The sequence below is a fragment of the Gymnodraco acuticeps genome, unplaced genomic scaffold (assembly GCF_902827175.1).
Source record: "Gymnodraco acuticeps unplaced genomic scaffold, fGymAcu1.1, whole genome shotgun sequence".
Taxonomy (NCBI): domain Eukaryota; kingdom Metazoa; phylum Chordata; class Actinopteri; order Perciformes; family Bathydraconidae; genus Gymnodraco; species Gymnodraco acuticeps.
The window spans coordinates 1,803,870-1,822,975 of NW_022990700.1; the positions used below are offsets into that span (position 1 = coordinate 1,803,870).

Below are 19,106 nucleotides of genomic sequence, written 5' to 3' on the forward strand. Positions count from 1 at the left end.
TACACTTTATGCACATTGATACTACCAATCCAACAATTCGCCATTTCCTTTTATGTACACAACGATGCTATGTTCATGCTAGTTAGTGCAGAAGTCAGACTTGTGTAACCAGACAACTGAAGAAAGACCCCCCCCCCCCCCCCCCCCCCCCCCCCCCCCCCCCCCCCCCCCCCCTGAATCGTGCAACGCATGCGCAGTCTGACCCAGACCTGACAACAAGCTATCGGATGTGAGCCTTTGATATGGGCACTGCGCTGGCATTTAAATGATTCGGTTAACTAAGAGGCAAATTAACAAAACCTACGCACATTTCATTATCATTAAGTGTACACCATAGTTGCTTCCCTGCCCTCTCACCATGCCGGTAAGTCGACACGCCTTTGCACTGCGATTGTATTGTTTTGTTGCAAAGGGGTTCCTCCCTTCCTCCGACCCACTGATGTGATGCTAACCGGCTAGCACCGATAGCTTACGTTCCTGTAACAAGGACACGATACACTGTTCTCAACGCCGGGTTTTGCCCGTACCATTAGCACAAATTGTTAACATTGTGGGGGTTTTAAATAAAACTGTTTCCAAAATCTGCCATTGTCCATTTATTAAGCTAGCCAGCTAACTAGCTAACGTCATCAACGTTTGCCTGCCTAGCAACCCATCAACGGTTGCTAACGCTTGCTAGCTTCGTTTTGACCGAGTCACACCTTAGACAGAGGTTATCATTTGTTTTTCAACCAAGGACACACGTTAAGAAAGAGACTATTCAGCGGACCCCCTCATGTGTGTCCCTTTGCTGTTGTGAACATACAGTACTGTACAACACAATCTTAAAGTTAGACATACTTCAAATTATTCTCTCCTCCCAAAGCTACTGACACTTTTCAATTAGCTGCAAGTAACACTGTATCCACATGTCATAGGCAAAGTTAGATAAATGAGCTAACAAACACAACACACACATACACACACACACGAATGATTGAAATACCACACCCTGGCAGAATGCTAGGTGCTATGCTTTGTATTATATTGTAATCAACTTGACAGCTAGGCCCTTATGTCCATGTCAATATGAACCAAAATTGTAGGTTTCCTTAATTGCCACTACATAATATTTGATGGTTACATTACATCTTATGCCATAACCATCTCTCATCATGGGTTGTTTCTTTTTTCAGAGCAATAAGCATGACAAGCCTGAGGGCAATGATAATGTCAAGGTGGTGGTGCGATGTCGTCCCTTCAACCAGAAAGAGAAGATGATGAACCACAAACAGGCCGTCCTTGTTGACGAGATCCGTGGGACCATAGAGGTTAACAAACTGGAGACCCCCCATGAGCCCCCTAAGACTTTCACATTTGACACTGTGTTTGGACCAGACAGCAAACAGCTGGATGTCTACAACCTCACTGCACGCCCCATCGTTGACTCAGTATTAGAGGGTTACAATGGTATATTTTGAATTCGTTTTTTCAATATTAACTGTAATGTGATATGATAAACATTGTTTTTCATTTATTCTTCATTTCTAAATTGACACCGTGATTTTATGCTCTTCTATCCATTTCAGGCACCATTTTCGCATATGGGCAAACTGGCACAGGAAAAACCTTCACCATGGAGGGTGTGAGAGCAGTGCCAGAGCTCAGAGGGATAATCCCAAACTCCTTTGCTCATGTTTTTGGTCACATTGCCAAGGCAGAGGGTGACACGAGGTAGGAAAGCATTCTCTCGGCAGACATTCAGTAAAATCAGCAAAATAAATCTTGGCTAAACACATAAGTCCATCTGACAAGTTTGAACATCAGAGCCAAATTGGGTCAAAACCTTGGCTTCTTTTTTAGTTTTCTAATAAGCACACTCAACAAGACTTAATCTTTTGAAAGAAAGTTTGGTGTGGTCTGAGCTAGATACTTTTATTGGCCTTGGTTTGTACTGAAACAATCATTTTATTTGAATGAAATCTGATTCAAAGAGGTTTTCATAGAAAAAGACTAACAAGTGTGTTAGCATACTCAGAAAATACTAAGTATTTAGACAAATTATTTAATGAACAACTTATTCTCTTTTAAGCTAAACTGATTATGAAAGTTTAGCCCATGCCTTAAACATGGATTGAACTATTTTAATAACTTATGAGATAAGGCTGCTTATGGGACAGTTTTTTTCTGATTTGGTTCTTATATTGAAATAAAAAGGCTCCATGTAAGTAAAGGTTCTTGCAAAGGTGTTAATAGTGAAATATGTATTAACATTAGGGCTGTCAGTCGATTAAAATATTTAATCGCGATTAATCGCATGATTGTCCATAGTTAATCGCGATTAATCGCAAATTAATCGCACATTTTTGATCTGTTCTAAATGTACCTTAGAGGAATATTTTTCAAGTTTTTAATACTCTTATCAACATATGAGTGGACAAATATGCTTTATGCTAATGTTTATTATCATTTGAACAATGACAAATATTCTCATAATATTAAACACAACAACCTCTGAACATTACAAATATTCGCCTCAATTCAATCTGGAACCTCTCTCATACAATAATACAATACAACTTGTGTGTGTGTGTGTGTGTGTGTGTGTGTGTGTGTGTGTGTGTGTGTGTGTGTGTGTGTGTGTGTGTGTGTGTGTGTGTGTGTGTGTGTGTGTGTGTGTGTGTGTGTGTGTGTGTGTGTGTGTGTGTGTGTGTGTGTGTGTGTGTGTGTGTGTGTGTGTGTGTGTGTGTGTGTGTGTGTGTGTGTGTGTGTGTGTGTGTGTGTGTGGTGTGTGTGTGTGTGTGTGTGTGTGTGTGTGTGTGTGTGTGTGTGTGTGTGTGTGTGTGTGTGTGTGTGTGTGTGTGTGTGTGTGTGTGTGTGTGTGTGTGCAATAACTGCACAACCATGAAAGTATGACAGATGTGAAGTTGAGATCGTAATACAGGCAGAGATTGAAGATACGTGTGGTGACAGCGAGGCATATGCTCGAACGGGAGCTGCCTGGACGCTGCAATCATGTTGCGCACTATCCGTGCTGAGTGTGCTGACTTTTCGTACAATGTCCCACTGTCTGGCTTCCTGCAAAGTCAAGTGCTCGGCGCAGTTGTGGCGAAATGTCGCTCCTCTGTTTTCATTTGAACTGCTCCTTATAGCCGTTAGCGCAGCTAGCTAGCACCAGATGCTAACAACAACAATGCACGTAAGGTCTCTCTCTCGCTCGCTCGGGCCACACATACACACACCCTCCCAGTCCTCCCAATAGCCAGGCGGTGAGCGTGGAAGTGTGGTCTGCCACAAGCGGGCGGCAGGAGTGGGGCTGTCAGCATCAGCTTGTAGATGGTATTTTAAACTCGATGCGCTCTGAAACTACGGGGCGGCCGAGGAAAAAAAATACACATGCGTTAATCGCGTTAAAATAATTAGTGGCGTTAATCTTTTTTTGCGTTAACGCATTATTAACGCGTTAACTTGACAGCCCTAATTAACATGCTTTATTTTTCCATTTGTAGCTTTTTAAGGTCCCATGTCATGCTTTTCCGGTTACCCGTCCCCTTGTGTGTTATGAAGGTTTTCTGCATGTAAACGGTCTGCAGTCACAAACCCTCAAAGTACACCCTGTAGCGAGTAAAACTCTAACACAGAAAATACCTGTCTATGCTGCCCCAGAACGCCTCGTTGGAGATTTCTCTTTTTTTCTTCCGGGAACCAAATGACGTAACGACGACCCCATGGAGCCGTTATGTTAAGTCCGCGGACACACACACTCAATCTTTTCTCAGTTGCAGCTCCGCGGATTTCTCCTCCCTGAGACGGCGGGACGTGGCGAGGCTGTGAGTCCACACACACACAGACTCACAGCCAGGCTGCGTGTGTGCGTGTGTGTGTGTGTGTGTGTGTGTGTGTGTGTGTGTGTGTGTGTGTGTGTGTGTGTGTGTGTGTGTGTGTGTGTGTGTGTGTGTGTGTGTGTGTGTGTGTGTGTGTGTGTGTGTGTGTGTGTGTGTGTGTGTGTGGTGTGTGTGTGTGTGTGTGTGTGTGTGTGTGTGTGTGTGTGTGTGGTGTGTGTGTGTGTGTGTGTGTGTGTGTGTGTGTGTGTGTGTGTGTGTGTGTGTGTGTGTGTGTGTGTGTGTGTGTGTGTGTGTGTGTGTGTGTGTGTGTGTGTGTGTGTGTGTGTGTGTGTGTGTGTGTGTGTGTGTGTGTGTGTGTGTGTGTGTGTGTGTGTGTGTGTGTGTGTGTGTGCTCGGGCTGGGTTTCGCTGTGTCTCGCTGTCTCGCAGACGGCCACGTAGCAAGCAGGAAACCACACCAGTAAGCCAGCTCACACTGTCCGCTCCTCGCAGCAGCGAGCCGCGCAACGTCCCGCCAACACGGCACCCAGACCCCACGCAGCATTCTCATCTGTTTGTCCTTACTGGTGTCATTTTCTGGTTGCTAACAAACACCATGGTAACACATAATCACTGATGTTCCGCTGTAACGCTGGTGGACTCATCAGAACAGAGTGTATTCTGAATTAATATAAAAATAAACATTTAACTTCCACAGGTTTTTGGTTCGTGTTTCGTACCTGGAGATCTACAATGAGGAAGTGCGAGACTTATTGGGAAAGGATCAGTTGCAGAGGCTCGAGGTAAACGGATATTCAAAACAAACATTAAAAGTTCAGTGACTCATATTAAAACTGTCTTGGAAGATTTGTACTAAAGGGCACAATAGTCATTTTTCCAAACAGGAAACGAAGATGATGCCTGAATAGATTTGCTTGTACTAGTGTTTGACACTTAATAGCAGTAGTTCATAATAATGCTACATTATTTCATCACAGGTGAAAGAGAGACCAGATGTCGGCGTGTACATAAAAGACCTCTCTGGTTACGTTGTGAACAATGCCGACGACATGGACAGGATTATGACTATGGGCCACAAAAATCGTAAGCAAATAACTGAAAGCATGAAATAGGAAATACATACCTAAACGGAAATACAGAGATATGTATCTGTGGGCTAGTATAGTAAAACCTCATATACAAGAACAAATAATAACGAGCCCTCGAAGTAAAGACGAACATTAAACAGGCTTGAGAAATCTTTCAGTCTTGCATTAGATACATGTCTCTGTGTGGATTTAGCTAATTTATGTACATCAAATCAAATCTCTTCAATTCATTCTTTATTTAAAATGCAATACATGTATTCTATCTAGCAATGGGCTTATGCTGTTAATAATCAGAAAATGCAGGGATTATAATTAAAAAGATGAAAGGCTTGAAAGTACACAAGTGTGTATCAGACATATGGGTACTACTTTACAATAAGACTACCCTTATAAAGGATCCATAAAGGGTTTATAATTAGGTTGTACACACTTTATTTATCATTAAGAACCATTTATAAACCAGTTCTAACATAGTTTTCATACATCAACACAGGCTCACTATTTGGCAAGATGACTAAGCCTTATATTGGCTACTTAGCGAGATTCAACTCAGTGAGCAACAGATACCAAGAATGCTGGCTGATGAAGGAGACGAAGTAAGCTAAGTAGCCAATATAAGGCTTAGCAGTACAGATAAATGTGGGCTCACTATTTGGCAAGCAACCAGTCACAGTTGCCCTGTTTATCTCATGTCTCATAAAAGCTTATTAATGATTTATAAAGTGTTCACAGCCTAATTAATAAATGAATTACAAACTATTCGTAAACCCTTTATAAGGGTAGTCTTATTGTAGTGGTACCGACATATGTATATGATTTTGTCTGATTTTAATAATATTTCACTGTGTTCAGGGTCTGTCGGTTCCACCAACATGAATGAACACAGCTCCCGCTCCCACGCTATCTTCACCATCACCATCGAGTGCAGTGAGAAGGGAGTAGATGGAAACCAACATGTGCGCATGGGGAAACTTCATCTGGTTGATCTTGCAGTATGTACCATCCGACCAAAAGTTCTGAGTAAAAATAAACTACTTCCTGGAAAATAAGATCATACAGATGCCTCTAGGATATGCCTTATTGGCAATTATCCATCGGAACACCACCAATTCATCTGTCTTCCATCCCCTACAGGGTTCAGAGAGACAGGGCAAGACTGGAGCCACAGGTCAGCGTTTAAAGGAAGCGACAAAGATCAATCTCTCTCTCTCCACGCTGGGTAACGTCATCTCTGCCCTGGTGGATGGCAAAAGCACACACGTGCCCTACAGAAACTCCAAACTAACCCGTCTGCTGCAGGATTCCCTGGGAGGAAACTCCAAGACCATGATGGTAGAGTGAATGTTTGAAGCATGTGTTCGTTAGAGTTGCACACAAAACTATCTATCATAAATCTATCAAGTTTTAAATACATAACAGATGTTGCCTCACTTTTAAAAAGACACACTTCTCCCCACCAGTGTGCGAATATAGGCCCTGCGGACTATAACTACGATGAGACCATCAGTACCCTGCGTTACGCTAACAGGGCTAAAAACATCAAGAACAAAGCCAGGATCAATGAGGATCCAAAGGATGCCCTGTTACGCCAGTTTCAGAAGGAGATTGAGGAGCTAAAGAAGAAACTAGTGGAAGGTAACGAGCCAACCAGTAAAATATATCTAGCTTTTTGGATTTAAATTCCAGTATTTTTTTCCAATCTGACTTTTTCAAATGTTGTTTTGTGCGATTGTAGGTGAAGAGATCTCTGGCTCAGAGGGCAGTGGATCAGAAGAGATGGATGAAGGTGATGACGAAGGAAGGGGGGAAGGAGAATGCCGCAGGAGAAGAAGAGGTAAGAAGTTGTAATTAATGCTCTCTGTGTGCAATAGAGCAACATGACTGAAACCTGATTATGCGACCTTCATAAACCTGTGAGAAGGGTTATTCTTTCAATAGGGGGTTTGTAAATGGTTAGATAAACATCTGTATAATGGGTATGTGGTTTAATCTCTTGTCATTAACTGTAACATGAGTCAGCATTCACTTCATCAGATAAGAATCAAGCAGAAGCAGCTTTTAGGTCCTACCTTTGAACAGGATTCTATAAACATAACATCATTTAGGAGTTTCCCTCGTATTCTCACCTTCCTCCTCCTTTTAAGCGTAAAGTGTTAAAAATACAGATCATTAGTCATCTCAAAACATCACAGTGCTACACTAATGTTCCTCTGAGGTCACCTTTCACAATGCTTTAACATGTTCCAGTTTCCTTTCAATACTGTAGTATTAGGGTACTCTGAATTATTAATAACCAAACCATTCAGCCTCTATATGTTGCCGTGCTGCACCCACATTTTGCTTTCAGCTCTGCAAACCGGCTACCCCCCTGCCCACAAACTTGAGCCCCTTTTCACACATGAAAATAGCAATTTTTTAAATATAAATAGTTTTTGGTGTGTAAACGAAGCTTCTCTTTTTGTAAACATGCAATGCTCATGACCAGATTTTCTTCACAGCTTTGGGGAATCACTGCAGAATAATATTACATTTCAAAAATAAAAATTCCAACAAAGATTAAGAGCATATCAGCTCTCATAATGAACAGGCTGTTTAAATGGTTAGAAAGCTGATCACCTGATTGCTGACCACAGACAGTGCTTACATCAATTTGGCTGCTTTTTACCCAAAACATTCATGTTATAGTACAACACGCCCATATGAAAGTTATTGGCCATTGAAGAAGTATTTTATGGATTCCCTGATGTATTATCTACATCACGAAATGAGGGGAAGAGAGATGAAGAGAGACCCCTAAACCACCACCCTTTTTAATTGTATCCCTTTGTGTTATAATACAGAACCAAATGAAAACTGAAATTGCTCTGCATTTTCTATTAAAATAACCAACTTTTAAAGGTTGAGCCATTTAGGTAGAATGAGGCATGTGATCTCTCTCTGGATCATACTTTGCGGCAGTGCATGTGTGAAAGGGGCTTTCTAAAGGGGCTTTCTTTCCGCTCCTGTAGGCTCACAGCCCAGATTCCCTCCAAATATGTTACGTGAAAATGATTGTGTTTGTGCACGTGATGATAAAGAAGAATTGGCACAATCTGATGTCCACGGATGATCTACAGCAGTGGTTCTCAACTGGTGGGTCGCGACCCAAAAGTGGGTCGCGGACCCGTTTCGAGTGGGTCGCAGATGTGTGAGTGAAGAAAAAATAAATAAACGGTTTTGAAAACTTCTGTCACGTAGTGATCATTTTCTCAATAAAACATCTTTGCTGATGTTTTTTCGAGTCTTCTGGCCAATCAGAATCAAGATTGTTGCCGGAAGTCCCCACGGAGAATAACTTTGACCAATACTTTGTAGAACTATTCTGTATACATCCATGGGTACAACTTCAGATAGAAATGAACACATAATGAAATATGACCCCCGGTTTGATGATTGACAGGTCACAGAACAATGGGAGCTATCTACCCTAACCCACAATTAATTGGGTAATTATTATTATTTATATTTTAATTAAAAACAAGTAATTCACACAGACTCTCTCCTCTTTGCTCTTCTCTCTGTGAGGAGCAGCAAGTTCAGCTGTCAGAACAAAGTGAAAAACAAACAATGGCATAAAATATTATTAATATGTCGGGTAGTGATAGATTTACTTATTTTCTTCTCAGAGTACCAGAATGCGTAGTTTATATGTTAGTATTTTTAAAAATCTCCTGGGGCGGAATCCCCCCAGACCCCCTGCTGGGGTTGGGTTTTCAGCATGTCTGCCTTTTTATGTTATACAGTTCAGCTTTGATTCCATCATCTCATTAAACCTTATTTAAAAAGCATACTTTAGTTCTGTGAAGGGATATAAGGGATATATGCACTGTACTTCACTTTAATTCATATTGTATGCTGAAAAGCGTATATTACAGCACGATTTTTTTGTTGAATAGAGTGGTTCAAAATGTCGGGTCGCGATCTATTGACAAAGGAAAAAGTGGGTCCCGAGGCCTGACCAGTTGAGAACCACTGATCTACAGTACATCAAAGTCTTGTTCTGCATCATGATTTGACAAAAAGGTCCCTCAAAGACGCAATTCACCCACATCATTATGTAAAGTGATGCTTTTGGTTTTGAGTTTTTTTTTCTCATGTCTAGTCACTGTCACATCTCCTCTATGATATTTTGTTATGACTGAAACGTCTCTTTCTCTTGTTGACTTGCCTTTCTCCCCCTCCTTGACCCACATGTGGTGTTCTGCACTTCGAGTTATACGACTTTCGAGATCACTCTGTAACCTGTTGCTCTCTCTCTCTCTCTCTCTCTTTCTCTTTCCTCGTCCGGGTGCAAATGCCGCCTGTGTGACTTGCTATACACCTCTTAATTGAAGAAGAAAGAGGTTGGTGTAAGAATCTACGGTCCTACTGTACGGTAGCAATGGTGTTTCTCCTCGCACAAACTATCCAGATGGCTGCCGTGTGTTTCAGTAGCTTTTTCACTAACTGACTAATCTAATAATGGAGGTTTTTGCATAATCTCTGTTAACATTTTTCTGTCCGTCCATATATGTCCACCCATGTGTCTCATGCTCCCCACCTCCATTGCCACGCTGTCATTAAGAGCAATGTGCACTTGATATAGTTCCCCCTTTATTTATTTATTTAAAATGTTGCTTACACTAACAGCATCATTAGCAAGTCACAGCTTTGTGTAGCTCAAACTCACTGGCACTTATTGTTAGGACTTCTGATTTTTCCCAAATCCTCACATAATAAACTAATACTGATTAAAACCCACAGTATAGAAAGAATGAATCTGCACTTAAATCATTGTGACCCATGCACTAACTTGATATAGGAAGATGCATCTAAAACAGCTTGTTCATTAAAGACACTATGGTTTTCTGTTTGTCTCTCTGAAGGGAAGAAGAAGGTTTCGCCGGACAAGATGGTGGAGATGCAGGCAAAGATCGAAGAGGAAAGAAAGGTCTTGGAGGCCAAGCTGGATATGGAGGAGGAGGAGAGGAACAAGGCAAGAGCAGAGCTGGAGAAGAGGGAGAAGGACCTTCTTAAAGCTCAGTAAGTCCATGAAAAGACAACTATAAGTATTACTTTTTAGAAATGTGGTATTCATGATGTGGTAACCGCTCATTACATACTATGATTCTCCTCTAATCACTCAGGCAGGAGCATCACCTTCTGCTGGATAAATTGTCGGCCTTAGAGAAGAAGGTGATCGTGGGGGGGGTGGACCTCTTGGCCAAGGCTGAGGAGCAGGAGAAGCTTCTGCAGGAGTCCAATAGCGAACTGGAAGAACGTCGCAGGAGAGCGGAGAAGCTGCGGCGGGAGCTAGAGGAGAAAGAGGTAAAGAAACATAAACGATTTCACGGCCATATACCTCACACAGTGTATAGATCAGCTGATCACGCCATGCGTTTGTTAGTGTAAACTGAAATGATGACATCAATGTGTGCATCAGTTTCATCATATTGCACTTTCCTGCTGTAACTGTAGTAAAGCTGAAGTTAGTCTCTAGTGTTTACTCTTAAGATATCTAAAGGAAATATGGTGTTTTTTTTACTGGTTTAATGGTTTTACTTCCATAAATAAAGAAAATATTGCGATATGATCACACGCCAAATCAGGCTAGGTGCATAAAGTTCCCCCCCCCACTTCCTTCCTCACTACTTGAGGCCTCTCGCTGTCACCACACGTATCTTCAATCTCTGCCTGTATTACGATCTCAACTCCACATCTGTCATACTTTCATGGTTGTGCAGTTATTGAAGACACACACACACACACAGACACACAGACGAACAAGATGAAAACACTCCCACTGTCTTAGCTGATTATTAGAATTGTATCGTTGTCAGGGACCAAGCAGTAAGGCAACAGGACACAGGAGTGGTTTAAATAAACTAGGGTTTTTATTTACCCCAAAAGTTCACAAGAACATCATATAATAACAAGGCCTATAAAAGAGGTCAACAGAAAATACCTCAAAGGCACATAACAGGTGTTAACTCAACAAAACTGACCTGCTACAATGAAAAACCAAGGAACCTATATAGGGGCTTGGCCAAACCAAGTTGAACCCAAGGGATAATTAATAGTCACATCATACACAAAGGACACTGACAAAACCCAAATCCCCCCTTTGACATGGAAGCAGGTGGTTTGTCCCAATCTGTCCCAATTGGCTCCTTGCAGTATTTATGAGCCCTCAGCGCTCGGCCACGCCCTTTGCTGAACCAGGAAGTAACCTCCCCCAATGGACATGGTAACTCAAGAGACAAAGAATGTAATTAATACAAACAAATACTTGTGTATTAGCTGTGCTAAAATGTTTGAAGTAATGTCAGATTACATTCTAATAAAGAGTTTACCATCTAGAGCAAATGTGTGGTGTTAATTGGCATGTTTTATTGTAGCTGCACTGAAGCAAAACTACTGAAGATGAGGATGCAGTGTAGTTGTTTTACCCTGTGTGGCTGTGGCCATCACAATCGTCTTCAGCCAAACATCTGACGCATACATCTCTGCCACCCTGCTCGGCAGAATACGACCACATTGTTGGCAACTTCAGTGCCATTTGTATTATCACTGAAGTGACTGCATCATTGTGGTTGGAGAATAAGGTCGGAAGCCCCCTCATTTTCGTTGTGTAAAAAGAATTCACAGAAATGGGAAATTATTTTGATATCGGCCCTTTTGTCTTTGGAGCCTCTTCAAAGACCACAGACTACAGCTTGTTTGCTACTGCACCATCACTGATCCCTCTCTCTCTTAAAACAGCAAGAACGTCTGGACATAGAAGAGAAGTACACCTCTCTGCAGGAGGAGGCTCAAGGAAAGACAAAGAAGCTGAAGAAAGTCTGGACCATGCTGATGGCTGCCAAATCAGAAGTAAGCTAAACATAAATGATATCATACATGTGTGGGTAGGGACCAACAAACATGAGAGACAGAATACAAAATAAAAAAACTAATTCAATCAGAGCGCACATTCGACCATGAAACTCAAAGCATGGTAAAAGTAAGTCTTGGGGACAAGTAGGGGGACCAGGTCACATGTGGGAAAAGAGTGTGTTTGGGTGGGACAATGCGGGACATGTTACTACGATGCTAACAAGTAGTTTAGTTTTCAATATAATGTCCATCCAACCCTAACAAATAAGAATTTCTATTTAAACTATAGCCTATAAATATGAATTACAACGCTTTACTAAAGGTTGATTTGTTTGCAAAAACTATGCAAAGAAGACCTTACATTTATTTATTTATTGTTAATGGCTTTTTTCCCCACAAACAATCGTCCACGTCCAAGCAATCTCAGAGTCTTGAAAAATGACCTAAGCTGACCACCATAGTTCTCTCAATGCTGTGACTGCTAGTGCTGCTCGGTGTGGTGAACTCTAAACCTGCTGCTGCCTTATCTGTTTGGTAATCCTCTTTTGGTTTTTCTTTGTGAGCCTGGCATTTCCTGTGAGTCTTTCATATAGTGCCGCTTCAAGACGTATTCACCTCATGCGAGATTGAAAAAAAACTCTGGCAAGCGCCACACAAAACTCTGTGGAAATCAAACTCCACCAAGAGAAAAAAAAAAGCAAAAAAGATTGACATCTGACACCGCTAATGCTGATAGCCCTCTCTTGCTTTCTTAACAGCCATTGGATAAAAGCCAAGTTTCAACTTTCTGAGCGACTATCACCGACATGCGGGAAGTTTGTGTGATAATATTATAAAAAATGCTCTGCAGTCCCGCACAAAGCGGGGTACCTGGGGCCTCATTTATAAAGGGATATACGCTCAAAAAATGGCGTACGCCAGTTTCTACGCAATGTTTGCGATTTATAAAATACTAACTTCTAACCCATGCGTACGCACTAAGCACAAAAACGGGAGAGACGAGAAACTGCGACGCCGTTGGCAGAAGGAAGAATGGAGAGAAATATGTGGAAATAATACCATAAATAAAATGTTACCTCTCATTTATCATATATGAAGAATTCATTTTCAAACATTGATTAAAGCCAATCTTAAAATGATTAAACAAACAGACTCCTCAATGCACACAAAAACATAACTTGGAGAAATAAATAAATACGGATATGTTATTGAAAACCACCTCGAATATGTTGTGTTAATGTTATGAAATGTTTTCTCATAAATGATGCGGTTTTGCATTTCTATAGGTTGTAGATACGAGCATGGTTTTATATACTACCATGTTTAATCATGTTTTATGCCGTTTGCTAAGACTTGATAAGTCGCTCGTAAAACACAGGAGGTATGGAAACTAAGAACACCATGTGTGGTAAATTGTACAGCTAATATAACACAACACATTAGTTGTATTTCCTCTAACTGGTGGATATAGAGTTGCTGCCGGGAGGGGGGGGGGGGGGGGCTGCAGTGGAGACGCTGCGCACAGCTGATCGACAGCTGGGACACAAACCACCAAATACGAAAACATAATTCAGATCCAGTCATCATGACTCCACACCGGGGGGATTTCCCGATCATTTCTTACAGTTTCTCATCAAGGGGGTGTCTCCTGTCCCCGGTACAAACACACTGCCTGAGGAAGGCTATGTGTATTGTTTTTGTCATGAACCTTTTTCGGACCACTTATTTATTTATTTTGGTGACGATCCGACCTCCATGCTGCTACTCTGGTTCAAACTGCATCCACCAAACAATATGATTTATCTCGACCTCCCCAAAAGAACCAAAATCTGACACGGTGTGAGATGTCTTTTTTAGCTGTTCTGTCGTCATTTCCTGCGATCTTCTTCATAAAGTCAGTCAGAATGAATGAATGAATGGGCGTTTCTTTGACTATTTATAGGCAAATATGGGCGTTACGTGAAGCCCGCAAAAGCTGCACCGCATTTCGAGTCGGTTGTGATTTATAAAGGGAAACCGGCGTAGGAAGTACTGTACGCACTTTCCTCGCCGGTGCGCAATGTTTGGTGAATCGGAAAATGTCTGTACCTATTTTTGGGATTTCTACTACGTAAGCAACCTTCCCACGTGAATCCTACGCACGCCGTTATAAATGAGGCCCCAGGTCACACTAGGGACAAAGAAAGGCACGTTTAAATATAGCATATTTGAACAACAAGACAATTGAAAGTGTTCTACAACATCAAAGCATCAGGACATAGCACACACACATGATACAAAATACATTTAAATACATGTGAAATCAGGCAAGAAAATATATATGTATTCAAAAAAAAGCTAAAATAAAATCAGGAAGGTTTACACTACCATAATACATTTCACAGTGCTGTGTAAAATATACATTATTATTTGATTACAACTAGAAAAGTCTTTATCCTTGATTTAAAGAAATTGTCTGGGAGTTTGTTCCAGATCAATGGAGCATAAACACTGAATGCTGAGTTTAATAAAACAAATGGATGGCTGTTTTGTGTGTTAGATGGCAGATCTGCAGCAGGAGCATCACAGAGAGATCGAGGGCCTCCTGGAGAACATCCGGCAGCTCAGCCGAGAGCTTCGGCTCCAGATGCTCATCATAGACAACTTCATCCCCCAGGAGTACCAGGTGTGTCTGTGTTTGTACTCTAACATTTATAGCACTACGACTTTGTCTCATTTTCAGTATTTAGCTTTTGCTTAATATCCATGATTATGTTTTGTTTCTGTTCTCTGTGCAACAAACTTGCTCTTGAAAAGCAGCTATTACAGTAAAACCAATGACAATCAGTAAAAAATAATGCATTATAAGATTAACTGATTAAAATATGCCTATGGGTTTATTTTCATTTATGTAAAAAAACTCATGGACCTGGCTTGTACATCGCTGACAACTTAATTAACGCACAAAATCATGCAAATGTAGCAGGTGCACGCGTTGTATACAAATACTTTTGGGGATTTTGCAGAAACAGCAGATGTAAAAAGAAACTGGATTTGTCATGCCTGCCGGTGACACCAGTGTAAGACCTTTATAAACCTGCTTGCAGTGCGCCTCTGTGGTTAGATCAATGAGCTTCTTTAGGGAGTAATGTATGTCCTCGCTTCTAGTCCTTATGTGTTCTCTCTTTCCTGTGTAGGAGATGATAGAGAATTATGTGCACTGGAATGAAGACATTGGAGAATGGCAGCTGGTGAGCTCACTCATGCACACACTGGTTTGCGGTTTGATGGACATACATTTAAAGAAGCAGACTCTGTGTTAAAGACCCATAGTAAGGTGTGTCTCTTTTGTCTTTCAGAAATGTGTGGCATACACTGGCAACAACATGAGGAAACAGACCCCTGCTCCAGACAAAAAAGAAAAAGATGTGAGTTTTTCGCACTTTTCTGCTCCTACCTGAGATTGTCTTTGTCTTGTGAAATATGTTGCTAATATTGTTTCTAATTTCCCTCCTTGACAATGTATTGTTGACTTCTCCCTGTGTCCTGTAGCCGTTCGAGGTGGATTTGTCCCATGTGTATCTGGCCTACACAGAGGAGAGCATGCGGCAGTCACTGATGAAGCTAGAGAGACCCAGAACCTCTAAAAGTGGCAAGAGTGGCCGACCCAAGACGGGGCGCAGGTAATCTACTAATAACTGATACTCCAGTGAACTGTCAGGATTCTCATAGGTTGTTTCTTTCATCAGACATTTTACTTGACAATTTCGACTAACCTTTTATGCGGGTGTGATTTAATGCATTTTTATTAGGGCCGGGACTCGATTAAAAAAATTAATCTAATTAATTAGAGGCTTTGTAATTAATTAATCGAAATTAATCGCATTTTTAATCACATATAAATATTTGACCTGAGAACAGTGAGAAGCAATTTTTTTCACATGGATTTTAGTATACCATTAGGCGCATTCACACCGCAGTACTTTTCCCACAAAGGTTCATGAGAACTTAGTTCATGAGAACTCTTTGAACCTGGGGGTGGATTAGGTAAATGAAGCCGCTGACGTCACTTCTTCTTCTTCTGCTTTGGGTTTACTGGCAGGCCGCAAACCACTTCACGTCGTATACTGCCGCCCAAAGTCCCCGGCCGGAAGTCCCCGGAGTTGGGGACTGGCTTCAGTAGAAGCTGCTGGGAGTCCCAGCAGCCTTCCGAGTAAATCGCCAGAACGCCGACACCTCCTCATCTCCACCGCTCCCATGTTTTATTTTGTGTTGCCATAAGTTAGTCTCTCTGCGTTTCTGCGCTGGGCTAATGCTAATAATGCTAATAATGCTAATGCGAGGATAATAAAATGGCGGCTTCACAAAACTGTTTGGGAGTTTTACGGGGCGTGGTTTGCAATCCACCCAGCCAATCAGAAATATAGCTCTTTTCTCACAAGAGAGCCGTACGAAAGTCCCTGCTCTCTTGCAGCTCTCTGCTCTCTAGCAGGGACTTTCGTGGGGGTAAAAAGGTTCTCATGAACTAATTTTAGTACCGGCTCTTTTTGGTGTGAACGCGATAAAATAGGCTAACGTCCACGCTAGCTGCTATATGTTTTGCATTGAGGTGATACTTGAGGCTTGATGTGCTGCGGTGATATGCGAATTCCTTTTTGCATAATTTGCACACAACCGTGCTCTTATCGACGCTTCCATCCGTCCGTTTTTCAAAACAACATTTCCCACTGTTGTTCACTGTGGTTTGTTGTTGTCTGAAGTCATGAACGTTAGTTGGTGCTCCAGTATAATCGGTAGGCCTGAAACTCATCCAGTGAGAAACGTTCCGCGGTGTAAAAATAAGTGCGATTAAAATGCGTTAATTTTTTTAACGCGTTAATTTTTGTGTAATTAATTAATCTTAATTAACGCGTTAAAGTCCCGGCCCTAATTTTTATATACACTGAGCCGCATATATGCATCACATGTTCAGATTTCTTACGTGATTGAATCCACTTCCTCAGTCTATGTGTTCGATGATGTCATGCCTTCCCACAACTTGAGGGTTATGAACCTGAAACTGTTTTGTGATTTCTTTTTTAAATAAAATGATCCATCCAACACAAACACACCGTATGTCCCGCATGGATAAACGTTTAGTGAGTTGATGGCCCTCCCTGACCCTTACAGATCATTCAGATCAGTGCTCATATAAAAAAACAGCACTTAATCGGTTTCTGTATGACTGTGCAAGATAAAAAATAGTGAGCTGAATTTCCTGTTACTTATCGTGTGACAGCAAGAGAGATAGCTGATTTCAGCTTCATTTTATCACTTCAGCTTCCATTATCACAGGAAAAGGTTGTGTTAACCTCAACTTCCATAGACCCGTCACAGGCTTAGTAGGGAGGTGTAATGACTGTAAATGCCTTTTTTAGACACTTTAACACTTTTCAACATCTGGCAAGAGTATGACTCCAATGCCAGATTTAAATAAACCTCTATTTCTTCTTCTCATACTTCATTGGAATTTACTGCAGTCTTAACTGTTGATCAGCTGGTTTTCTGCAACTTTACTTGCATGTGAAACTCAGTCCCTTGGTTTTTCATCTTTACCTAGCTATTACACTCACAATCACAATTTACTCCCGAGTAGACAGAATCCTTGTTGGCAGATGTTTGCCCACTCTGTATAATTAGTGCATTTATGGAATGTCAATACGAAGCAATAGCATAATGGTATTTGCCGTTATCATGATACGCTGTTATTCCGAGAATTGAGAGCGCTGAAAGCTCTCTGCAGTTGTTGATAAATCTTATCTTCACACAGGAAAAGATCTGCAAAGCCAGACGCTGTGATCGAATCCCTCCTGCAGTGAAGACGGAGCAGAGGGGAGCTTGGTTTTCATGCAGCTTTCGTGTTACCTTAGGAAAACAAGTGTCTGAAGAATTGTATTGTTGAACATTATTTAAAAGATTATCTGAATACACTGTATAGCTGGTATGGTTTAAATGTGACGGAGCAGCACCAATGATAGGATTAAGACCCCTTGGCCAAAAGGACATGCGATTTGTATTATACTGTAAGGTTTCTTTATGGATGTTAAACATTTCAATCACGCTTTGATATGCATTTTTGCGGCATCAGCCTCAATAAAAAAACCTTTTACCTAAGAGCCTCCGACATTAAAGAAAAAATAATAACCATAAACATTTTTCACTTGCATCATCATTGGTTTTGAAAACACTTATTGGACATAAACTGCATTCATATCTTCTGACATTTGCTGAATGTATTTAACATACTTTGCTTTTTGTGATGAAGACTTACTGAATTCCTGCTAATTCAGGGCGTATTTTCACTTGAAGTAAAGCAATGATTCTGCTCTGAGCACAAGCTGTAGCGTTAGTGTTTTTTCCCATTGACTACAAGAAATCATAAACATGGAGAGAAACTTATATTAACACTAATAGTGAAGGAGGGAATTTAGCATCATGAAACTAAAACGTGCATTCTATACATTTTCCTTTGCATTAAAGGATAGGGGCATGCATGCCAGCTCTTTAGTTAGTGCCATTTGCGTATCCAAGCATGTCATCTTTTTGTTTATTAACAAATGTCAAAACCCTTTGTGTTATATTGAAATACACTTTACATATTGTATGCCTTAGGTAAATGCACTAGTAGGATGTTTTTGTGAAAATAATTTGATTTAATAATGTTCTGTAGTGGAGGATAACTGACTTTTATTTTGTATCATATTGTATGTCAAATGTTTACATCCATCAAACCCCTGGATATTTTATTTATTAAATTATTTTACACCTTTTATCTCAGGTCTTTGTCGCTCCTTCTTGGTTTCATTGATTCCGCTATTACAGGTGGACTGGGCAGTTATACTTCAATGATGAGGATGAATTGCTAATACCAAAAGCATTATAAACCGAGAAGCTGGGAAAAATGTACTTTACCAACAAACGTATTTATTTATAATTTATTTATATAAATACACAACGACAAAAATAAAAATATTTAGGAAAATAAATATATCAAGTCTTACAATAAATAGAAATAACTTAAATATTACATGTTAATAATATAATACATTTGATCACCCAACAATCAAGATTTTTGTTTTACAGGTCGCGATCAGGTCCAGAAGAGCTTTCAGGGTAATTGTAACATTTGTCTTGTTCGGGTCACAAGAGGTGGTGTGATTCTGAAAGAAAATGTTAAGGACAATTTTAGTTTCAAGCGCAGAACAAAGCTGTTGGACATCAAAAAGCATATTCGTTGTTAGACTGAGCCTCTTGATTCACTAATTCTCATTTAATGTATGATT

The 19,106-nt window shown here is 40.8% G+C and overlaps 1 protein-coding gene across 3 annotated transcripts; it reads left to right on the forward strand.

Annotated features, from left to right (window-relative positions):
* Positions 1 to 208: 208 nt before the first annotated feature.
* On the forward strand, positions 209 to 18,593 carry kif3a (kinesin family member 3A). Of its 3 annotated transcripts, none has more exons than XR_004570485.1 (18): positions 209 to 364; positions 1,176 to 1,449; positions 1,569 to 1,713; positions 4,521 to 4,605; positions 4,801 to 4,906; positions 5,764 to 5,903; positions 6,046 to 6,243; positions 6,372 to 6,546; positions 6,647 to 6,745; positions 9,285 to 9,293; positions 9,816 to 9,972; positions 10,077 to 10,257; positions 11,692 to 11,802; positions 14,345 to 14,470; positions 14,982 to 15,035; positions 15,144 to 15,212; positions 15,337 to 15,585; positions 16,714 to 17,522. XR_004570485.1 is itself a non-coding variant. In XM_034231165.1 (18 exons), exons 1-18 carry the CDS (start codon positions 359 to 361, stop codon positions 17,640 to 17,642), a joined length of 2,115 nt encoding a protein of 704 aa, XP_034087056.1. In that variant the 5' UTR covers positions 209 to 358; the 3' UTR covers positions 17,643 to 18,593. The 3 variants fall into 3 exon arrangements, 2 of the variants coding, with proteins under 2 accessions (XP_034087056.1, XP_034087057.1); XM_034231165.1 differs by lacking the exon at positions 16,714 to 17,522 and adding an exon at positions 17,594 to 18,593 and having other exon boundaries at positions 15,337 to 15,467; XM_034231166.1 differs by lacking the exons at positions 9,285 to 9,293; positions 16,714 to 17,522 and adding an exon at positions 17,594 to 18,593 and having other exon boundaries at positions 15,337 to 15,467.
* Positions 18,594 to 19,106: the final 513 nt, after the last annotated feature.

What these genes read in the sequence shown, in the direction of transcription:
- kif3a (XM_034231165.1), top strand. An exon ending in AGTATTAGAGGGTTACAATG is followed by an intron (nt 1,450 to 1,568) that starts GTATATTTTGAA and finishes TATCCATTTCAG; the next exon opens with GCACCATTTTCGCATATGGG. An exon ending in GAAACTCCAAGACCATGATG is followed by an intron (nt 6,244 to 6,371) that starts GTAGAGTGAATG and finishes TCTCCCCACCAG; the next exon opens with TGTGCGAATATAGGCCCTGC.